Source organism: Hyla sarda, chromosome 6 (genome assembly GCF_029499605.1).
Source record: "Hyla sarda isolate aHylSar1 chromosome 6, aHylSar1.hap1, whole genome shotgun sequence".
Lineage (NCBI taxonomy): Eukaryota > Metazoa > Chordata > Amphibia > Anura > Hylidae > Hyla > Hyla sarda.
Genome location: NC_079194.1, coordinates 26,566,736 through 26,588,448, shown reverse-complemented (window position 1 = coordinate 26,588,448; position 21,713 = coordinate 26,566,736). Strand labels below are relative to the sequence as shown.

The window sequence follows — 21,713 nt, the reverse complement described above, 5'->3', positions numbered from 1 at the left end:
TCATGTGACATGCTTGGCGGGGGTAGGGATGAGGGTTTGAACATCTGTCAAGAAGTACTTCTGTAAGGCTGGGTCCACACTACGTTTTGTCCCATACGGGAGCGCATACGGCAGGGGGGAGCTAAAAGCTCGCGCTCCCGTATGTTACCGTATGCGCTCCCGTATGTCATTCATTTCAATGAGCCGACCGGAGTGAAACGTTCGGTCAGGTCGGCTCATTTTTGCGCCGTATGCGCTTTTACAACCGGACCTAAAACTGTGGTCAACCACGGTTTTAGGTCCGGTTGTAAAAGCGCATATGGCGCAAAAATGAGCCGACCGGACCGAACGTTTCACTCCGGTCGGCTCATTGAAATGAATGACATACGGGAGCGCATACGGTAACATACGGGAGCGCGAGCTTTTAGCTCCCTCCTGCCGTATGCGCTCCCGTATGGGACAAAACGTAGTGTGGACCCAGCCTAAGATGGAAATATTTTTGTAACTTGACCTTTGAGCAGGGAAAAACTTTTCTTGGTGTATCCAATTTCTTTGCAAGTAAACAGATGGAGGAGATAAAAAAAAATATCTATTTAAATAAAAATAAATTCATTAATAAAATAAAGTAAATAGATAAATGTTAATTAAATAAATAAATAAAAAAATGTGAATTAAAAAAGATAATAATTAAATAAATAAATAAAATAAATAAATACATGTAAATTAATTAAATGGCAACTGTCAGATATAATAACTTTTGATATGTTATAAATCATGCAAAAACAATGTTTTACAATTGCTTTCATCAAAAAAAATTTCATACTAAAAAAAGCCAGTCAAAAAAATGGCCACTAGGGGTCCCCCTGCCTCCTGGGACACATTCCAGTCCAGCAGTGTCCAGTGGTGATCGACATGTCATGGACACCATGAGTGATTGACAGGGCAGCAGGCAGGTCCAGAGCTGATGTGCTTGCTCCCAGTGTGAGGTGCAGAATAAAATTGCCCCATGCAATTTTATGTCAGCCCCTCCCCTCAGCTGTTTGGAGATTTCCGAACATACAGCAAGGGGAGGGGGAAGGCAGAGATGGGCAGAACGCAGTTCACAGTTCCCTTCTCGCCCCTCCCTCCGGAGGAGGACGTAGATTTTCATAACCCACCTCTTGGATGTAGATTTTGACAGCTGAGAAAATCTACATCCAGGGGGCTGTGTGAATCCCTCTCCTCCTGAGGAAGGTGCAAGAAAATTTATGTCCAGGAGCAGGGCTGTAGAAATCCCCTGGACGTAGATTTGAACAATGGCTCGATTTAGTGACACAGCCACAAGTAGAGATTTTTACAGCCCCCTGGACATAGATTTTCACAGCTGTAAGAATCTACGTCCAGGAGATGGGCTGTGAAAATCTACGTCCTCCTCCTGAGGGAGGGGCAAGTAGGGAGCTGTGTACGGGGCGAGGGAGGTGCAGAACTGCATCCTGCCCATCTCTGCCTTCCCCCTCCCCTCGCTGTATCTTCGGAAATCTCTGAACAGCTGAGAAGAGTGGCCGACGTAAAATTGCACGGGGCACAGTTCTGCACCTCACACCAGCCCTCTGTTAGTCAGAGCAGAGTGAGGGAGGAGGAGGAGTCGTACAGTGAGGAGAAGAGAGGGACACGCCCCATGCCTCTGCATGGACAGGAACCTTACTGAGCAATGATGACAAGTAAATAAATGTACTTCTGAGAGAAATATAGGTCGTAGACACATAAAAATTTGATGTACATGATCAGGAAGAGGTACTAAGCAACATTTATTTTGGGAGGGGTCTGACAGGTACGCTTTAAATAAAAAAAAATATTTGAATGAAGAAAAAATAATAAATAAATAAATGAAATAAACAAATAGATAAATAAATAAATAAATGTAAATTAATTAAATATATAAAAAAAAAATATTTGAATAAGAAAAATAATTATTAAATAAATAAAATAAAAATTTCTAAAATGCTTGAAAATCAAGTAAATTGCCCGGTCACTTAAGAGAAGTGTTTCCCAACCAGTGTATCTCCAGCTGTTGCAAAACTACAACTCCCAGCATGCCCGGACAGCCAGCGGGAAACACTGCATTAAAATGATTTTACGTAGAACTTCCCGTCTCCTCCAATATTCCATTGTGGTCATCCAGCCTGGTAAAAAAAAAAAAGGTCACAGTGGAAAATAACTCAAGAGGTCCGATGTTTTTCCGCAATATTCTTTCCAGGCATTCATTGGTATTGACCTATAAATCACATGTGCACTTCAGCGCCGCTGCCTGAGAACCATGTGAATAAGCTTCAATTCTCTCTAGGGATTTCCTGTCTGGCCATTATTTTTGCAGATGGTATTTCCTGGATCCCTTACAATGTCCCGGATCCTTCAGGGCTTTTTTTTTTTTTTTTTTTGCAGCCATATATGGAAATGGATGTAAGTAAATGGTGTTCCCGTGATGACGTCATTGGCGAAACATAAAGATGATCACACTGAGGTCATTATAAAAAAAAAAGTATCAGTTTTATTACAGGTTTATAATATGTTTTTATTTTTCTCTATGTGCAAATCCAACAAGAGTCAGGTCTGTTTTTTAAATACTATGTAACAAAAATAATAAAAATAATAATAAAAAAAAATAAAAAATTGCACTCATAAAAAAAAATACTAAATAGGAACATCATAACAAGTATGACAAATGGCACATCGAGACCACCTGTCGCAATAGTTTGCGTTTAGAACAACGCGGCTTTGTATAATCCGAGAAGAAGGCTTCCCAAATGGAGACATTTAAAGGGGCTATCCAGGAAAAAACATTTTTTTATATATATATCAACTGGCTCCAGAAAGTTAAACAGATTTGTAAATTACTTCTATTAAAAAATCTTAATCCTTTCAGTACTTATGAGCTTCTGAAGTTAAGGTTGTTCTTTTCTGTCTAAGTGCTCTCTGATGACACCTGTCTCGGGAAACGCCCAGTTTAGAAGCAAATCCCCATAGCAAACCTCTGCTAAACTGGGCGGTTACCGAGACAGGTGTCATCAGAGAGCACTTAGACAGAAAAGAACAACCTTAACTTCAGAAGCTCATAAGTACTGAAAGGATTAAGATTTTTTAATAGAAGTAATTTACAAATCTGTTTAACTTTCTGAAACAAGTTGATATATATTAAAAAAAGTTTTTTCCTGGAATACCCCTTTAATACTACTTTTTCTTTTCCCATTACATTCAAAAAGTTTCATGTTGCAATATTACGGTTTACCGGAGCAGCGCCACCCGGCCTGGTGGTGAACAAGCTCGGTGTCTTATAGGTTAGGTCAGACTTTTCCAACCAGGGTGCCTCCAGCTGTTGCAAAACTACAACTCCCAGCATGCCCGGACAGCCGAATTCTGTCCGGGCATGCTGGAAGTTGTAGTTTTGCAACAGCTGGAGGCACCCTGGTATGGAAACACTGGGCTAGGCCTTTCTGCTTGACACAGATAAATTTGCTTTGAAGTGACACCATTAATAAATAAGTGCTTTCTTTTGCTGTCTACTTGATGTAGAGCTCCACTTTAGACCAACAATTTGCACAGGAAATTGTTTAAAGGGGTACTCCGGTGCTCCAGCATTTGTTAAAGTACTCCCGTGGAAAACTTTTTTTTTTTTTTTAAATCAACTGGTGCCATAAAGGTAAATTACAGATTTGTAAATTACTTCTATTTAAAAATCTTAATCCTTCCAGTACTTATTAGCTGCTGAATACTACAGAGGAAATTCTTTTCTTTTTGGAACTCAGAGCTCTCTGCTGACATCACGAGCACAGTGCTCTCTGCTGACATCTCTGTCCATTTTAGGAACTGTCCAGAGTAGGAGAAAATCCCCATAGCAAACATATGCTGCTCTGGACAGTTCCTAAAATGGACAGAGATGTCAGCAGAGAGCACTGTGCTGGTGCAGAGAGCTTTGTGTTCCAAAAAGAAAAGCATTTCCTCTGTAGTATGCAGACCCTAAAAAGTACTGGAAGGATTAAGATTTTTTAATAGAAGTAATTTACAAATCTGTTTAACTTTATGGCACCAGTTGATTAAAAAAAAAAAAAAAATTACACCCCCCCTCCCATAGACATGAATGGAGGGGGCGTGGCCTCATGGCACGAGGGTGTGTGGCCATGACGGCATGACCACTGACGCAGGAACCCGGTGTTTCTTTAGAACGCCGGGTGCTGTGGGTCATGGCGGGGTGCCCCAGCAGTGAGACCCCCAAGATCAGACATCTTATCCCCTATCCTTTGGCAGCGGTGTACCCCTTTAAAAGTAAGCAGCAGCTTGCCGGACAGTGACTATTGTGTAGCTCAATTTCTGAAACCTTCATAAAACTTAATATGCAATGCTAATGCAAAAGCTCCTAAGTGCAGATTAAAGGGGTTGTAAGAATGATAACAATTACATTTTGTTTCAGAAAAGAAAAAAAAAAAAAAAAAAACAGCTCCCCTTTTGTCCGTGGTCATATCTGGTATTGCAGCTCAAACTGTCACTGGCCTGCAATGGTTTATCGCCTTGACACAGCCCATAGACAACGGCATCAATTCAGTTCAACCACCTATGGACACCTCTGAATGAATTCTTTTATTATTGATTTGTACTTATTATGGTGCATTATATATATATATATATATATATATATATATATATATATATATATATATATATATATATAATTTATTTATTGATTTTTTATTATTTATTTATTTTTCCCCATAGATCTTTGTTTAAAAAAAATTCAGCTTATTTTCATTTTTGTAACCTTTTTATATAAACAGCTGTTCTGTCAGAGAAGCATGCTGTTGGCTGTGTTTCCAGCCCTTATCTCTCCTTTCCTGAATCATCTTTCAAGCCTATTTAAGACTGGAAAATTCTACAATATATCTCCTCTTCTGAGTTAAAGGGGTGGAAACATTTTTTTTTTAAATCAACTGGTGCTAGAAAGTTAAACAGATTTGCAAATGACTTCCATTTAAAAATCTTAATCCTTCCAGTACTTATCAGCTGCTGTATGCTCTAGGTGAAGTTCTTTTTTCTTTTAAAATTTATTTTCTGTCTGAAACCTATCCTGCCCTGGACAGTTCTTGACATGGACAGAGGTGTCAGTAGAGAGCACTGTGGTCAGACTGGAAAGAACTACACAACTTCCTCTGGAGCATACAGCAGCTGATAAGTACTGGAAGGATTAAAGGGGTTATCCAGGGAAAAACTTTTTTATATATATCAACTGGCTCCAGAAAGTTAAACAGATTTGTAAATTACTTCTATTAAAAAATCTTAATCCTTTCAGTACTTATGAGCTTCTGAAGTTAAGGTTGTTCTTTTCTGTCTAAGTGCTCTCTGATGACACGTGTCTCGGAAACCGCCCAGTTTAGAAGCAAATCCCAATAGCAAATCTCTTCTAAAAAGGGCGGTTCCTGAGACACGTGTCATCAGAGAGCACTTAGACAGAAAAGAACAACCTTAACTTCAGAAGCTCATAAGTACTATAACGATTAAGATTTTTTAATAGAAGTGATATACAAATCTGTTTAACGTTCAGGCACAAGTTAATTTAAAAAAATTAGTTTTTCACCGGAGTACACCCTTAATTCGGGAGAGGAGATGTAAAGGCTGGAGACTAGGCCACCAGGGCAACTGTTCTGCACTATATGTCAGAACACACAGGCTGCAGAAGACAAAAACAAAAGGAGCTACATTTTTAAGAAAGATTTGGGGGGGGGGGGATTTTCTTTTTTTTTGCACCATTATATAAGTGCAATGCAATAATAATAATAATAAATAAAGTAGCATTCATAGGTTCATAGGTGTCCGTAGTTTTGCTCCTATGATACTAGGTTCATATACCGTAGTTTTCGCTAGGAATGCGATGCCTTTGTTGCAGATTATGTCAAGTTTGGCCCCAAAAAAATACAATATTTTTTTGGTCTGGTAAAATGAATTCCACCGTTACAGAACCCAGATGGACCGCCAATAAAGTCAATGCGATCCGGTGGTATCTGTTGTGTAACAAATCCAGCATTGATTTTATTTTTTTCTGCTCCTGGAAACATGAACGCAGATGTGAACAGAGCCTAAGAGTATGTTCACACGGCGGAAAATTCCGCACAGACTTTCCGCTGCAGCAGACTTGTCTATTCTTTTTGCGGATTTCACTCAGGAAATGCGTTGCCGTCTATGGGACGCCACATCTCCTAGTGGTCCTAGCGACCGCCGGATTATTCACAGTGTGTTTTCCGGGGCGGACATTCCGCACATTTTACGCCGTGTGAACATGGCCTAACACAGTCCAGATATACAGCAGTGCACGGCTCTATTCCCACCGTCAATTCAATTTCTCTGTTCCGTCAATAGGAGCAGAAAAAATTTAAGGGGTACTCCGCTGCTCAGCGTTTGGAACAAACTGTTCAGAACGATGGAGCCGGCGCCAGAAGCTCGTGACGCCATAACCCAGCCCCATCAATGCAAGTCTATGGGACTTAGACCAAACGCTGAGCAGCGGAGTACCCCTTTAATGGGGAACTCCGGCGCAAACATCTTATCCCCTATCTAAAGGATAGGGGATAAGATGTTAGATCTCCGGCGCGGCACCCTAATCATTCGGCGCACTGAGCAAACTCCGCTCCGTGCCCGATGACTGGCGATGCGGCCGTCACGCCTCCTCCCATAGACATGAATGGAGGGGACGAACAAGCTTCTACGTTCCTGGCGCCGGAGATAGGGTATAGGGAATAAGATATTAGATCGGGCGGAGTTAGATTTTTCTTTTCCCATGACAGGGCCCCTTTAAATGATGGCAAATCAGATCCTTGATACGACTGATGCTGATGATGCCCAACATATCCCTCTATCATACATCGGGGTCCATAGGGGTCCGTCGGGTTCCACTGTAAAATATATCATGCACTGTAGCCCCCAAAATGAAAACAGAGCCTATATGCTACAGCAGTGTTTTCGAAACAGTGTGTCTCCAGCTGTTGCAAAACTACAATTCCCAGCATGCCCGGACAGCCAACGGCTGTCCGGGCATGCTGGGAGTTGTAGTTTTGCAACAGCTGGAGGCACACTGTATGGACAACACTGTGTTACAGCGTACATGCAGCCAAAACAGCGCCCCTACTGGATGCAGATAACAAGTTCTCTTCCAAAATAGCATCTACAAGTCATTAGGGACTGCATTGGAGATTGCAACATTTTAACCTTTTTAGCAATAGAAAGACTTAAAGGGGTACTCTGGTGGAAAACGAATTTTTTATTTTATTTTTTTTATTAAATCAACTGGTGCCAGAAAGTTAAACAGATTTGTAAATGGATTCTATTAAAAAATCTGAATCCTTCCAGTACTTATTAGCTGCTGAATACTACATAGGAAATTCTTTTCTTTTTGGAACACAGAGCTCTCTGCTGACATCATGACCACAGTGCTTTCTGCTGACATCTCTGTCCATTTTAGGAGCAGCATATGTTTTCTATGGGGATTTTCTCCTACTCCTGGACAGTTCTTAAAATGGACAGAGATGTCAGCAGAGAGCACTGTGATCATGATGTCAGCAGAGAGCTCTGTGTTCCAAAAAGAAAAGAATTTCCTATGTAGTATTCAGCAGCTAATAAGTACTAGAAGGATTAAGATTTTTTAATAGAAGTAATTTACAAATCTGTTTAACTTTCTGGCACCAGTTGATAAAAAAAAAAAAAAAAACGTTTTCCACCGGAGTACCCCTTTAAAAAAACATGTGTAAGAGCTGATCCCCCATCCCAAAAACACCAGTGATTATACGTCACTATACAGATCTAGCAGAGTTGAATCGGTCACTGGGGGTTTTGCATTGCTTGTGCATTAAATAAATCTCAATTATCTCTTACAATAATGCAGTATGTTTACCTGTGGTCTTAAACTGGCCATACACATCCAACAATGTCAACCACATCTGCCAATTTTGGTAGTGGGCCTATCTACTCTCTTCTGATGATAGAGAAGAGGAGTAGGGTTGGGGCATGTTGAATTCCACCAGCCCAGATAAGCCACCACCAAATAGGCCTCCCTATGTATAACACATGCACGCTCAGCTGTGCCGAGCATGCGCGTGCATGAGAGAATCGGGAGAGCTAGCTATCGGTCGGAAGAGCATTTGGCTGATGGCTATGTTTGGCATCAAGCCAGCTTTAGTTAAAGGGGTTATCCAGCTTAGAAAAATGTATCCCCTATGTGCAGGATAGGGGATAAGTATCAGATCACGGGGGCTTCAACCTTTAGGACCCCCCGCGATCTCCTGCCCAGCGCCCTAGCTTTCCACTATATATGGGTCGGCACTTGACCTCTATGCATCTCAATGGGAGAACTTGTGTATCTCTGTCTCACCCATAGAGATACATGGAGGGGACGTGTTGACTACCACTTCGTTCATGGGGAGAGCAGGGACATCGCGCAGGAGACTGCGGGAGCGGTCGGACCCCCGAGATCTAAAACTTATGATACATATTTCTAAGCTGGACTACTCCTTTAAAGTCACATATAAATGTTGTATACCACTCAGCTCTGCCACATCTGTATACCATCATCAAGCGCCTGAGAGTTTAAGGGACGAGTATGTAGTGATGCTGTCTTTCCATAGTTCATCCATCATCTGGACTGTTAAGACAGACTTTGTTACGATGAAAAATCAATGGACTCAACCATATAGAACAGTGTTACATAGGAGCTGGCTAAACTCTCGTCCAGTATTGTTCTTCTACAGTCATGTTCTATATTAAGAGTCCTATACGCTTAGGGTAAGTGATGTTAGATCCCATATTTGCATTGTTCATGGCACAAATAAAAATCCACATTATATGAGAGGTTTCCATCTCATCCTTTCATATAAGACTAGTGTTCCACAAGTCCCCATCTTGTCTTGCGTGCTCCTCGTTCTTCCAGTCAAGTGCTCCACCCAGATCTATGTTATCGTACTGGACTCCAAGCAGCCTCGACAATAACCAGATTAACTTCCTCTTCAAAGTTGTAAAAAAAATCATATCGAATTCCATCCCCCCTGACCTGTGTCCTAGGATGAGGAAGTCACATTTCCTGAAGACATAATTGTCCCGTGATATTCCACTTCATCTTTCTGAGGGTGCGAAGAATTGTCCGACCTGCTCCGGCTGAACTCCATTCCGGTGATGATGGGTCTTTTGACTTTCGTTCCAGGATCCAGGATAGGGCAATGACAACAACAGGCCATCTTTAGGAAGGCACGCCTCATTTCCCTGTTGGTCAAGGTGTAGATGATGGGATTGGTGGCCGAGTTGAGGACGGCAAGAGCCAAAAAGTACTCTGCTTTGAAGAGAACCGGGCAAGCCTTGACCTTACACCCAACATCCATCAAGAGGAAGATGAAGAGCGGAGACCAGCACACGATGAAGGCACTTAAGACGATGATGACCGTTTTGAGCAAGGCCATCGATTTCTCAGAACTCCTGCTGGCTTTTGTACAGTTCCTCCTAAAGGTCAAACTTCTGCTCCGCGTTCTGACCATGAAATAAATCCTGCCGTACAGAATGACGATGGTTATCAACAGAATGCTAAAAATGCTGGTGCAAAACAGGATGTAATGTTTGTGGTACAACGGGAGCACCGTGGAGCAGTATTGCATGTCTTTCTTATCATTGATGCAGTTCCATCCCATGATCGGAAGTCCTCCTAGACACAGCGACAGCAACCAGCAGCCTCCGATCAAGAGGAACGACCGGGAGCTTCTGCTACTGTTGTGCAGCTTCATCTTTAGCATGGTAATGTAACGTTCAATGGCGATGGCCAAAAGGCTAAAAACAGAGGCCGAAAGAGCCACGAACATACTCCCCTCCCGTACGAACCATTGAACTGGCGTTAACCTGTAGGTATTGGATCCGGAAAGGAGAATGTTGGCTGTGTAGGCCGCTCCGGCAAGTAAATCGGAGAGCGCCAGGTTACCGATGAAGTAATACATGGGTCGATGGAACTTCTTGGTTCTCCAGATGGTAAGAAGCACCAGAACGTTCTCCAGCACGATGAAGCAGCAGATGATGATGAAGATGATCTCGGTCGGCTTCAGGTCGCTGTTGGAGTTGTTCTTATACTTGCCGGTGTAGTTGTAATGTTTTACGATGACACTGGGGGTTGTCAGCGGAGTAGGAGTCATGGCTGCTGTAGAATCCTCAGTACAACACCGGGTGGCAGTAGTGCTCCTTAAATCAAGCGTCTGCCAAGGTTGAACGTTTCCTGAAAAATGATCAGAAAATCACATTAGGTTCATTGTTCTTTGTTCCAAAAATGACTTCAATTTTTAGTTTGGTCTTGGAATTATCTTTAGCTATGACAATGTTTGTGTCTGGTGAAGGTATATGTAGTAATGTGGATGTATTTGGGCAGAAACATTTCTGGAACAAATCCGCTGTGTGTGTGAATCTACAGACATAATGCAGTCCTGTAGATCGGTAGATAGGTGTTTGCCAAAATGCGTGCCTCCAGCTGTAGCAAAACTACAACTCCCAGCATGCCTGTAGCTGTGGCAAAACTACAACTCCCAGCATGCCTGTAGCTGTGGCAAAACTACAACTACCAGCATGCTGGGTGTTGTAGTTTTGCAACATACACCATACACCGTACATATAAAGTACTAACTGCACATAGTCCACAATATACTGTAACTAGCGTCTAGAGCAGGTAATGCTCCGCAGTCTTTCTGATGTCACTCTGTAAAGGAAGCTTTATGTCTGTGGGGTAAGGTCTTTTTTTTTTTTTGCGTAAGTATTAGAACATCTTGGCTAACAGTGAACTGGAAGAAAGGAAATTAGGGGATAAAAGATTTGTTCAGCATCCAGAAGAAGCCGTGTCGAGATGTTAGAGAATCCCGTAAAACAGGAGCTTTGTGTGGAGTGAGTTGCGGACTATCTGCAGGCAATGTATTTTAGGTGTCTTAAACATGTGATTCTGCTGTATAGGCTCAGCCCCCGGATAAGGTTCCCACTCTCTACCAGTCCAACTCCAAGCCAGCTTTCTGACACCTCCATGTTCTAGCATAAATCGTGGTGCCATGGTGGTGCCCAAAAATATAATCTATGTATCTCTCTCTCTCTGTGTATATATATATATATATATATACATATACACACACACACATACATTTATATATCTATATACATATATATACACACACATACATTTATATATCTATATACATATATATACACACACATACATTTATATATATATATATATATATATATATTTACACACATACATTTTTATGTGTATATATATATATGTATATATTTGCACATACATATATATATATATAGAAAGAGAGAGAGAGAGAGAGACTCCAGAAGAAAAAAAGTGCACGGGTGCCTACTGTGTCAGGTCCAGGTTGGGGACCCCTCCAAAACACAAAGCAAAATGAACAGTGGCACACCAAGTGACAAAAAAGAAAGGTGATTTATTAAAAAAAAACTTGTTAGGCAACGTTTCAGCTGGCTCACCCAGTCATTTTCAATATATATATATATACAGCAACAGTAGCGTGCACCTGTAGGCCAGGTCCATATAATAGTTTGGTATCAACTAAAGTGCTGGCTGACTTATTCTTTGTCTATATATATATATATATATATATATATATATATATAGATAGATATATACAAATCAGCTCATTTCATCACCTTTTCAGGAGATGTTCCCTGGTATCAGCTTAGCTCCAGTTACGGAATATAAAAAGCTAATCGGGATTAATGCCAAGCCAGAACTCACCCATCTGCAGACAGCTGTTTTGGGGTACTTGTCCCTCGTCAGTACAGAGCAGGGTAATCTGGCTTGGCTGAGATATATATATATATATATTTTAGAAATTATTTTTATCTATGTTGTGTAGCAGCGATGTTTAAAGGGGTTATCCAGGGACGTGAGTCATCAGAAAGCAGTTAGACAGAAAACAACTACTCAACTTCAGAAGCTCATAACTATTGGAAGGATTAAGATTTTTTAATAGAAGTAATTAACAAATCTGTTTAACTTTCCGGAGTCAGTTGATATAGAAAAAAAAAGTTTTGGCCTGGAATACCCCTTTAATTTTTGGACACTTGTTCAAAAACTTTCCCAAGATTACAAAACGAAATTCCCATTGCTATTCAGAAGACATTTGAGATAGACCGACAGTAAAATAAAATGATATATATATATAGTTGTGTAGAAGAGCAGAGTCGAATACACATTTCAATAACAGTCGATGCTGCAGGATCCTGACGTATCCTTGCCAAGCGTACGCCAAAAAGTCACCCTTGTCCTCTTTCTGTGGTTTTGAAACCAGCATTATAAGGGGTTGCCCAGGACACTGAACCAAGACCGATCACTTTGACTATAGGGAAGGTTGATCAAAGACAGTCTGCAAAACAGTAAATGTATCTGAGCACCGGAGAAATATTGGGGTGCACTCACACGTAGCGTATGTGCTGTGGTACCATATGTGCTGCGAATCCACAGCAGCAAATCTGCACTGTACAAGTCCGTAGCAGAAAATCTGCAGCAGATTCAGTACATGTGATTGTACCCTAAGAGAATGTGTTACCTACACTTACACCAAGCTTCTTTGAGATAGGAATAGAATTAGGGATTACCCCTATATTAAAGGGGTACTCCACTGGAAAACATTTTTTTATTTTTTTTTATTAACTGGTGCCAGAAAGTTAAACAGATTTGTAAATGACTTGTATTAAAAAAATCTTAATCCTTCCAGTACTTATCAGCTGCTGTATACTACAGAGGAATTTCTTTTCTTGTTAGATTTCCTTTCTGTCTGACCACAGTGCTCTCTGCTGACACCTCTGTCCACGTCAGGAACTGTCCGGAGCAGGAGAGGTTTGCTCTGGACAGTCCCTGATAGAGCACTGTGGACAGACAGAAAGGAAATTCAAAAAGAAAAGAACTTCCTGTGGATCATACAGCAGCTGATAAGTACTGGAAGGATTATTATTATTATTATTTTTTTTTTTTAATACAAGTAATTTACAAATCAGTTTAACTTTCTGGCCCCAGTTGATTTAAAAAATAAATAAAAAATAAATAAAAATTAAAAAAATGTTTTCCGGTGGAGTACCCCTTTAATCTACATAACTGACCGTGCAACTCTTAAGAGATGTCTATATAGGCGATCTCCAAACTGTGTTGCAAAACTACAACTCCCAGCATGCCCGGACAGCCAACGGCTGTCCGGGCATGCTGGGAGTTGCAGTTTTGCAACATCTGGAGGTCCACACTTTGGAGACCACCGCCGGTTTACATTATGGCCAAACTTCTAAAATCTTAACTATAATTGCAAACATAGATCTAATTTCTCCTGCCGGATGAAGGTCACGTGACAGCACTGATATGAGAGCAATCATTCCGTACAACGCTATGGAATATGTTAGCGCTGAATAGGAGCCCTCAATATGTCATCACTATATTATTAAATAAAGTTTTTTTTTTTTTTTTTTTTAAAGATAAAGGACCTCATGACAGACCGATCCCACTGATGTATAAGGGGTCGGTCGATCACCTTACTGCACCTATAACATATACATATCAGGGGTCCGAATCACCGAAGGGGAAGTAAGGGCTGCCGAGTCCCGGGGGTGTGGAGGGGGGGGGGGGGGGGGACACACAATGACACCCCCCATGTTTACTATCGATTTCGCTTGTGATTCATTCTTACTCATTGGTGACACATCCGTCACCCACCTGCTTCTCGTGTAAAATCCCAACATCGTGTTCTTGAAGAGCGAAGGATACGGCTACAGGCACCGAGAATTTTCAAGGTTTTTGCCGCATCGCGAGATAGAATTAGCTGTGAAAGTAACGACATTTCTAAAAGTTTCAACAAGCCGGTGCCCGAAGTTTCGGCTTCTCCATGGGAGTTCTCATTTACCGGAGACAATTAGCTTTGTTGTGACGTGAGCTTAAGGACAAATATCTGCAGCTCTACGTGTTTGCATAGGTGCACAGGGGGGCAGGTGTACATCCGAATCCTGCAGAGGGTCCAAATGATATGTATGGGGAGGGGGGGGGGGGGGGACTGTGCCCCTGTCTGCAAACAGATTAGCGTATACAAGTCCTCATCAAGTGTCTAGTGTTTTATGTCATCTCTGATCTGGATCGGATTCGTTAAATTGGGATCGGGCAAGAGGGAGAATTTTGGAGAAAGCAGAACTCAGCGTCCTAGTGTTTGTCCCCTACTATAGTAGCGCTGAGATTTCTATCTGATCTTTCACAGTCCTGTAGACAGCAGCCGTATTAGTCCAGCAGCAGATGCAGATTTCATAGACTGCGGAAGCTTGTAATACATTTTTAGTATTGGACTTATACAGTGCTATGTGTCCTACTATTACTACTACTACCCCCAGTATTCTATACAGTGCTATGTGTCCTACTATTACTACTACCCCCATCATACTATACAGTGCTATGTGTCATACTATTACTACTACCCCCAGCATACTATACAGTGCTATGTGTCCTACTATTACTACTACTACCCCCAGCATACTATACAGTGCTATGTGTCCTACTATTACTACTACCCCCAGCATACTATACAGTGCTATGTGTCCTACTATTACTACTACCCCCAGCATACTATACAGTGCTATGTGTCCTACTATTACTACTACCCCCAGCATACTATACAGTGCTATGTGTCCTACTATTACTACTACCCCCATCATACTATACAGTGCTATGTGTCCTACTATTACTACTACCCCCAGCATACTATACAGTGCTATGTGTCCTACTATTACTACTACCCCCAGCATACTATACAGTGCTATGTGTCATACTATTACTACTACTACCCCCAGCATACTATACAGTGCTATGTGTCATATTATTACTACTACTACCCCCAGCATACTATACAGTGCTGTCATTCTATTACTACTACTACCCCCAGCATACTATACAGTGCTATGTGTCATACTATTACTACTACCCCCAGTATACTATACAGTGCTATGTGTCATATTATTACTACTACCCCCAGCATACTATACAGTGCTATGTATCATACTATTACTACTACCCCCAGCATACTATACAGTGATATTTGTCATACTATTACTACCCCCAGCATACTATACAGTGCTATATGTCATACTATTACTACTACCCCCAGCATACTATACAGTGCTATGTATCATACTATTACTACTACCCCCAGCATACTATACAGTGCTATGTATCATACTACTATTACTACCCCCAGCATACTATACAGTGCTATATGTCATACTATTACTACTACCCCCAGCATACTATACAGTGCTATGTGTCCTACTATTACTACTACTACCCCCAGCATACTATACAGTGCTATGTGTCCTACTATTACTACTACCCCCAGCATACTATACAGTGCTATGTGTCATACTATTACTACCCCCAGCATACTATACAGTGCTTTGTATCATACTATTACTACTACTACCCCCAGCATACTATACAGTGCTATGTGTCATACTATTACTACTACTACCCCCAGCATACTATACAGTGCTATGTGTCATATTATTACTACTACTACCCCCAGCATACTATACAGTGCTATGTATCATACTATTACTACTACTACTCCAGCATACTATACAGTGCTATATGTCATATTATTACTACTACTACCCCCAGCATACTATACAGTGCTATGTGTCCTACTATTACTACTACCCCCAGCATACTATACAGTGCTATGTGTCCTACTATTACTACTACCCCCAGCATACTATACAGTGCTATGTGTCATACTATTACTACCCCCAGCATACTATACAGTGCTATGTGTCCTACTATTACTACTACCCCCAGCATACTATACAGTGCTATGTGTCCTACTATTACTACTACCCCCAGCATACTATACAGTGCTATGTGTCCTACTATTACTACTACTACCCCCAGCATACTATACAGTGCTATGTGTCCTACTATTACTACTACTACCCCCAGTATTCTATACAGTGCTATGTGTCCTACTATTACTACTACCCCCAGCATACTATACAGTGCTATGTGTCCTACTATTACTACTACCCCCAGCATACTATACAGTGCTATGTGTCATACTATTACTACCCCCAGCATACTATACAGTGCTATGTATCATACTATTACTACTACTACCCCCAGCATACTATACAGTGCTATGTGTCATACTATTACTACTACTACCCCCAGCATACTATACAGTGCTGTGTCATATTATTACTACTACTACCCCCAGCATACTATACAGTGCTATGTATCATACTATTACTACTACCCCCAGCATACTATACAGTGCTATGTGTCATACTATTACTACTACCCCCAGTATACTATACAGTGCTATGTGTCATATTATTACTACTACCCCCAGCATACTATACAGTGATATTTGTCATACTATTACTACTACCCCCAGCATACTATACAGTGATATTTGTCATACTATTACTACCCCCAGCATACTATACAGTGCTATATGTCATACTATTACTACTACCCCCAGCATACTATACAGTGCTATGTATCATACTATTACTACTACCCCCAGCATACTATACAGTGCTATGTGTCATATTATTACTACTACCCCCAGCATACTATACAGTGCTATGTATCATACTATTACTACTACCCCCAGCAGACTATACAGTGATATTTGTCCTACTATTACTACTACCCCCAGCATACTATACAGTGCTATGTGTCCTACTATTACTACTACTACCCCCAGCATACTATACAGTGCTATGTGTCCTACTATTACTACTACTACCCCCAGTATTCTATACAGTGCTATGTGTCCTACTATTACTACTACCCCCAGCATACTATACAGTGCTATGTGTCCTACTATTACTACTACCCCCAGCATACTATACAGTGCTATGTGTCATACTATTACTACCCCCAGCATACTATACAGTGCTATGTATCATACTATTACTACTACTACCCCCAGCATACTATACAGTGCTATGTGTCATACTATTACTACTACTACCCCCAGCATACTATACAGTGCTGTGTCATATTATTACTACTACTACCCCCAGCATACTATACAGTGCTATGTATCATACTATTACTACTACCCCCAGCATACTATACAGTGCTATGTGTCATACTATTACTACTACCCCCAGTATACTATACAGTGCTATGTGTCATATTATTACTACTACCCCCAGCATACTATACAGTGATATTTGTCATACTATTACTACTACCCCCAGCATACTATACAGTGATATTTGTCATACTATTACTACCCCCAGCATACTATACAGTGCTATATGTCATACTATTACTACTACCCCCAGCATACTATACAGTGCTATGTATCATACTATTACTACTACCCCCAGCATACTATACAGTGCTATGTGTCATATTATTACTACTACCCCCAGCATACTATACAGTGCTATGTATCATACTATTACTACTACCCCCAGCAGACTATACAGTGATATTTGTCCTACTATTACTACTACCCCCAGCATACTATACAGTGCTATGTGTCCTACTATTACTACTACTACCCCCAGCATACTATACAGTGCTATGTGTCCTACTATTACTACTACTACCCCCAGTATTCTATACAGTGCTATGTGTCCTACTATTACTACTACCCCCAGCATACTATACAGTGCTATGTGTCCTACTATTACTACTACCCCCAGCATACTATACAGTGCTATGTGTCATACTATTACTACCCCCAGCATACTATACAGTGCTATGTATCATACTATTACTACTACTACCCCCAGCATACTATACAGTGCTATGTGTCATACTATTACTACTACTACCCCCAGCATACTATACAGTGCTGTGTCATATTATTACTACTACTACCCCCAGCATACTATACAGTGCTATGTATCATACTATTACTACTACCCCCAGCATACTATACAGTGCTATGTGTCATACTATTACTACTACCCCCAGTATACTATACAGTGCTATGTGTCATATTATTACTACTACCCCCAGCATACTATACAGTGCTATGTATCATACTATTACTACTACCCCCAGCATACTATACAGTGATATTTGTCATACTATTACTACCCCCAGCATACTATACAGTGCTATATGTCATACTATTACTACTACCCCCAGCATATTATACAGTGCTATGTATCATACTATTACTACTACCCCCAGCATACTATACAGTGCTATGTGTCATACTATTACTACTACCCCCAGTATACTATACAGTGCTATGTGTCATATTATTACTACTACCCCCAGCATACTATACAGTGCTATGTATCATACTATTACTACTACCCCCAGCAGACTATACAGTGATATTTGTCATACTATTACTACTACTACCCCCAGCATACTATACAGTGCTATGTGTCCTACTATTACTACTACCCCCAGCATACTATACAGTGCTATGTGTCATACTATTACTACCCCCAGCATACTATACAGTGCTATGTATCATACTATTACTACTACTACCCCCAGCATACTATACAGTGCTATGTGTCATACTAGTACTACTACTACCCCCAGCATACTATACAGTGCTATGTGTCATATTATTACTACTACTACCCCCAGCATACTATACAGTGCTATGTATCATACTATTACTACTACCCCCAGCATACTATACAGTGCTATGTGTCATACTATTACTACTACCCCCAGTATACTATACAGTGCTATGTGTCATATTATTACTACTACCCCCAGCATACTATACAGTGCTATGTATCATACTATTACTACTACCCCCAGCATACTATACAGTGATATTTGTCATACTATTACTACCCCCAGCATACTATACAGTGCTATGTATCATACTATTACTACTACCCCCAGCATACTATACAGTGATATTTGTCATACTATTACTACCCCCAGCATACTATACAGTGCTATGTGTCATATTATTACTACTACCCCCAGTATACTATACAGTGCTATGTGTCATACTATTACTACCCCCAGCATACTATACAGTGCTATGTATCATACTATTACTACTACCCCCAGCAGACTATACAGTGATATTTGTCATACTATTACTACTACTACCCCCAGCATACTATACAGTGCTATGTGTCATATTATTACTACTACTACCCCCAGCATACTATACAGTGCTATGTGTCATATTATTACTACTACTACCCCAAGCATACTATACAGTGCTATGTATCATACTATTACTACTACCCCCAGCATACTATACATTGCTATGTATCATACTATTACTACTACCCCCAGCATACTATACAGTGCTATGTGTCATATTATTACTACTACTACCCCAAGCATACTATACAGTGCTATGTATCATACTATTACTACTACCCCCAGCATACTATACATTGCTATGTATCATACTATTACTACTACCCCCAGCATACTATACAGTGATATTTGTCATACTATTACTACTACCCCCAGCATACTATACAGTGATATTTGTCATACTATTACTACTACCCCCAGCATATTATACAGTGATATTTGTCATACTATTACTACTACCCCCAGCATACTATACAGTGCTATGTGTCCTACTATTACTACTACTACCCCCAGCATACTATACAGTGCTATGTGTCCTACTATTACTACCCCATCATACTATACAGTGATATTTGTCATACTATTACTACCCCCAGCATACTATACAGTGATATTTGTCATACTATTACTACTACCCCCAGCATACTATACAGTGCTAGGTTTCATACTATTACTACTACTACCCCCAGCATACTATACAGTGCTATGTATCATACTATTACTACTACCCCCAGCATACTATACAGTGCTATGTATCATACTATTACTACTACCCCCAGCATACTATACAGTGCTATGTATCATACTATTACTACTACCCCCAGAATACTATACAGTGCTATGTGTCATACTATTACTTCTACTACCCCCAGCATACTATACAGTGCTATGTATCATACTATTACTACTACCCCCAGCATACTATACAGTGCTATATGTCATATTATTACTACTACTACCCCCAGCATACTATACAGTGCTATGTATCATACTATTACTACTACCCCCAGCATACTATACAGTGATATTTGTCATACTATTACTACTACCCCCAGCATACTATACAGTGATATTTGTCATACTATTACTACTACCCCCAGCATACTATACAGTGCTATGTATCATACTATTACTACTACCCCCAGCATACTATACAGTGATATTTGTCATACTATTACTACTACCCCCAGCATACTATACAGTGCTATGTATCATACTATTACTACTACCCCCAGCATACTATACAGTGCTATGTATCATACTATTACTACTACCCCCAGCATACTATACAGTGCTATGTGTCATATTATTACTACTACCCCCAGCATACTATACAGTGCTATATGTCATACTATTACTACTACTCCCATCATACTATACATTGCCTTCGGGATTCCTCCCTTATGCTTTGGACTTGATAAAGGGAGGACTCTCGAAAGCTTGTCGTTACAAAATCCAAGAGCCTGCAACGTTCCACAATTTTGTGTCTCTGCAACGTCCCATGATTCTGTATCTGATCTTCGGTAGATATCCCATCGGATCAATCCATAGATGAATGTGACAGATAACATGTACCGGCATCAGTGATGCTGACACAACTCATCGCGGTCATTCCATGAAGCCAAAACCCTGCATTCCCAGCCTTTCTGATCTTCCATAGATATCCCATCCGATCAATCCATAGATGAATGTGAGATAGGACGGGCAACAAGTATCGGCATCGGTGATGCTGATTCAACTCATCGTGGTCATTCCATGAAGCCAAAACCCTTCGATGTACCATTATGAAAGGTGCATCGGTCAGTAGTCATTGAGGCTACTACAATTGTCGAAGAATTTCAATACCAGGCGAGATTTTCCCATGGGAAAGCGACCGTAGGACACGTAAGCCCATGATTTATCTACTACGATGACTATATGTAATGGCCACATCGTACATCGACTCTATACATTTACCGCGAACCCTACAATTAGTGAACTCTCTATTGCTATAAACCATACCTTGGTGTTAGGGGGAAGTTCTCGTGGTCAGACAGTCCGCACTGCTTCCTTGTTTCGCACAATGTACTTTATTTTTTTTTTTTAAGTATCTTCCCATGTGTTTCGGGTTATTCCAGAAATGGCAAATCCTACGACTCATAAGGAAAACTCATATCTGCAGGAATTCCTGCCCAAGCGACGTCCCCCATACGTTGTCCTCAGAGCACTGTGTGAACGCTGCAGCTCGAAGGCTTTGTGAGACCTCACTCCACACTGTGTAGATTTCTACTCCAAGGCTCCGCCCACAAGCTCCTTGGCATGCCCTCACAGTCTCCAACTTATTGTCATACTACAATGTGTCACATGTGGATTTACATAGGACTGCAGGAAGAAAAGAAAAAAAAAATCACAACCCTATAGGGCTGCACAAAGAGATAGCCGGCACATAAATCTCTACTACTTACACGTACATTAATATTTCCTCTAATACAGGCATTACAGGCTTTGAGGTTTCTGCCTGGGGAAGTATTATGGGACCCCCACCTCTAGGAATGAGTCAGTTCTAGGGGCTGTCAATTTACTACTGAACATCAATGATCAGAAAGATCTTTTTATGTAGGAAAAA

General features: G+C 40.7%; 1 protein-coding gene across 1 annotated transcript; it reads right to left on the bottom strand.

The window, feature by feature from the left end:
- Positions 1-7,654: 7,654 nt before the first annotated feature.
- Positions 7,655-21,437, bottom strand: S1PR1 (sphingosine-1-phosphate receptor 1). The gene is made up of 2 exons (XM_056528030.1): positions 21,110-21,437; positions 7,655-10,240 (listed from the first exon to the last, which is right to left on the bottom strand). The coding sequence occupies exon 2, from the start codon at positions 10,158-10,160 to the stop codon at positions 9,048-9,050; it is 1,113 nt and encodes a 370-aa protein (XP_056384005.1). The 5' UTR covers positions 10,161-10,240; positions 21,110-21,437; the 3' UTR covers positions 7,655-9,047.
- Between the last annotated feature and the right edge of the window lie 276 nt (positions 21,438-21,713).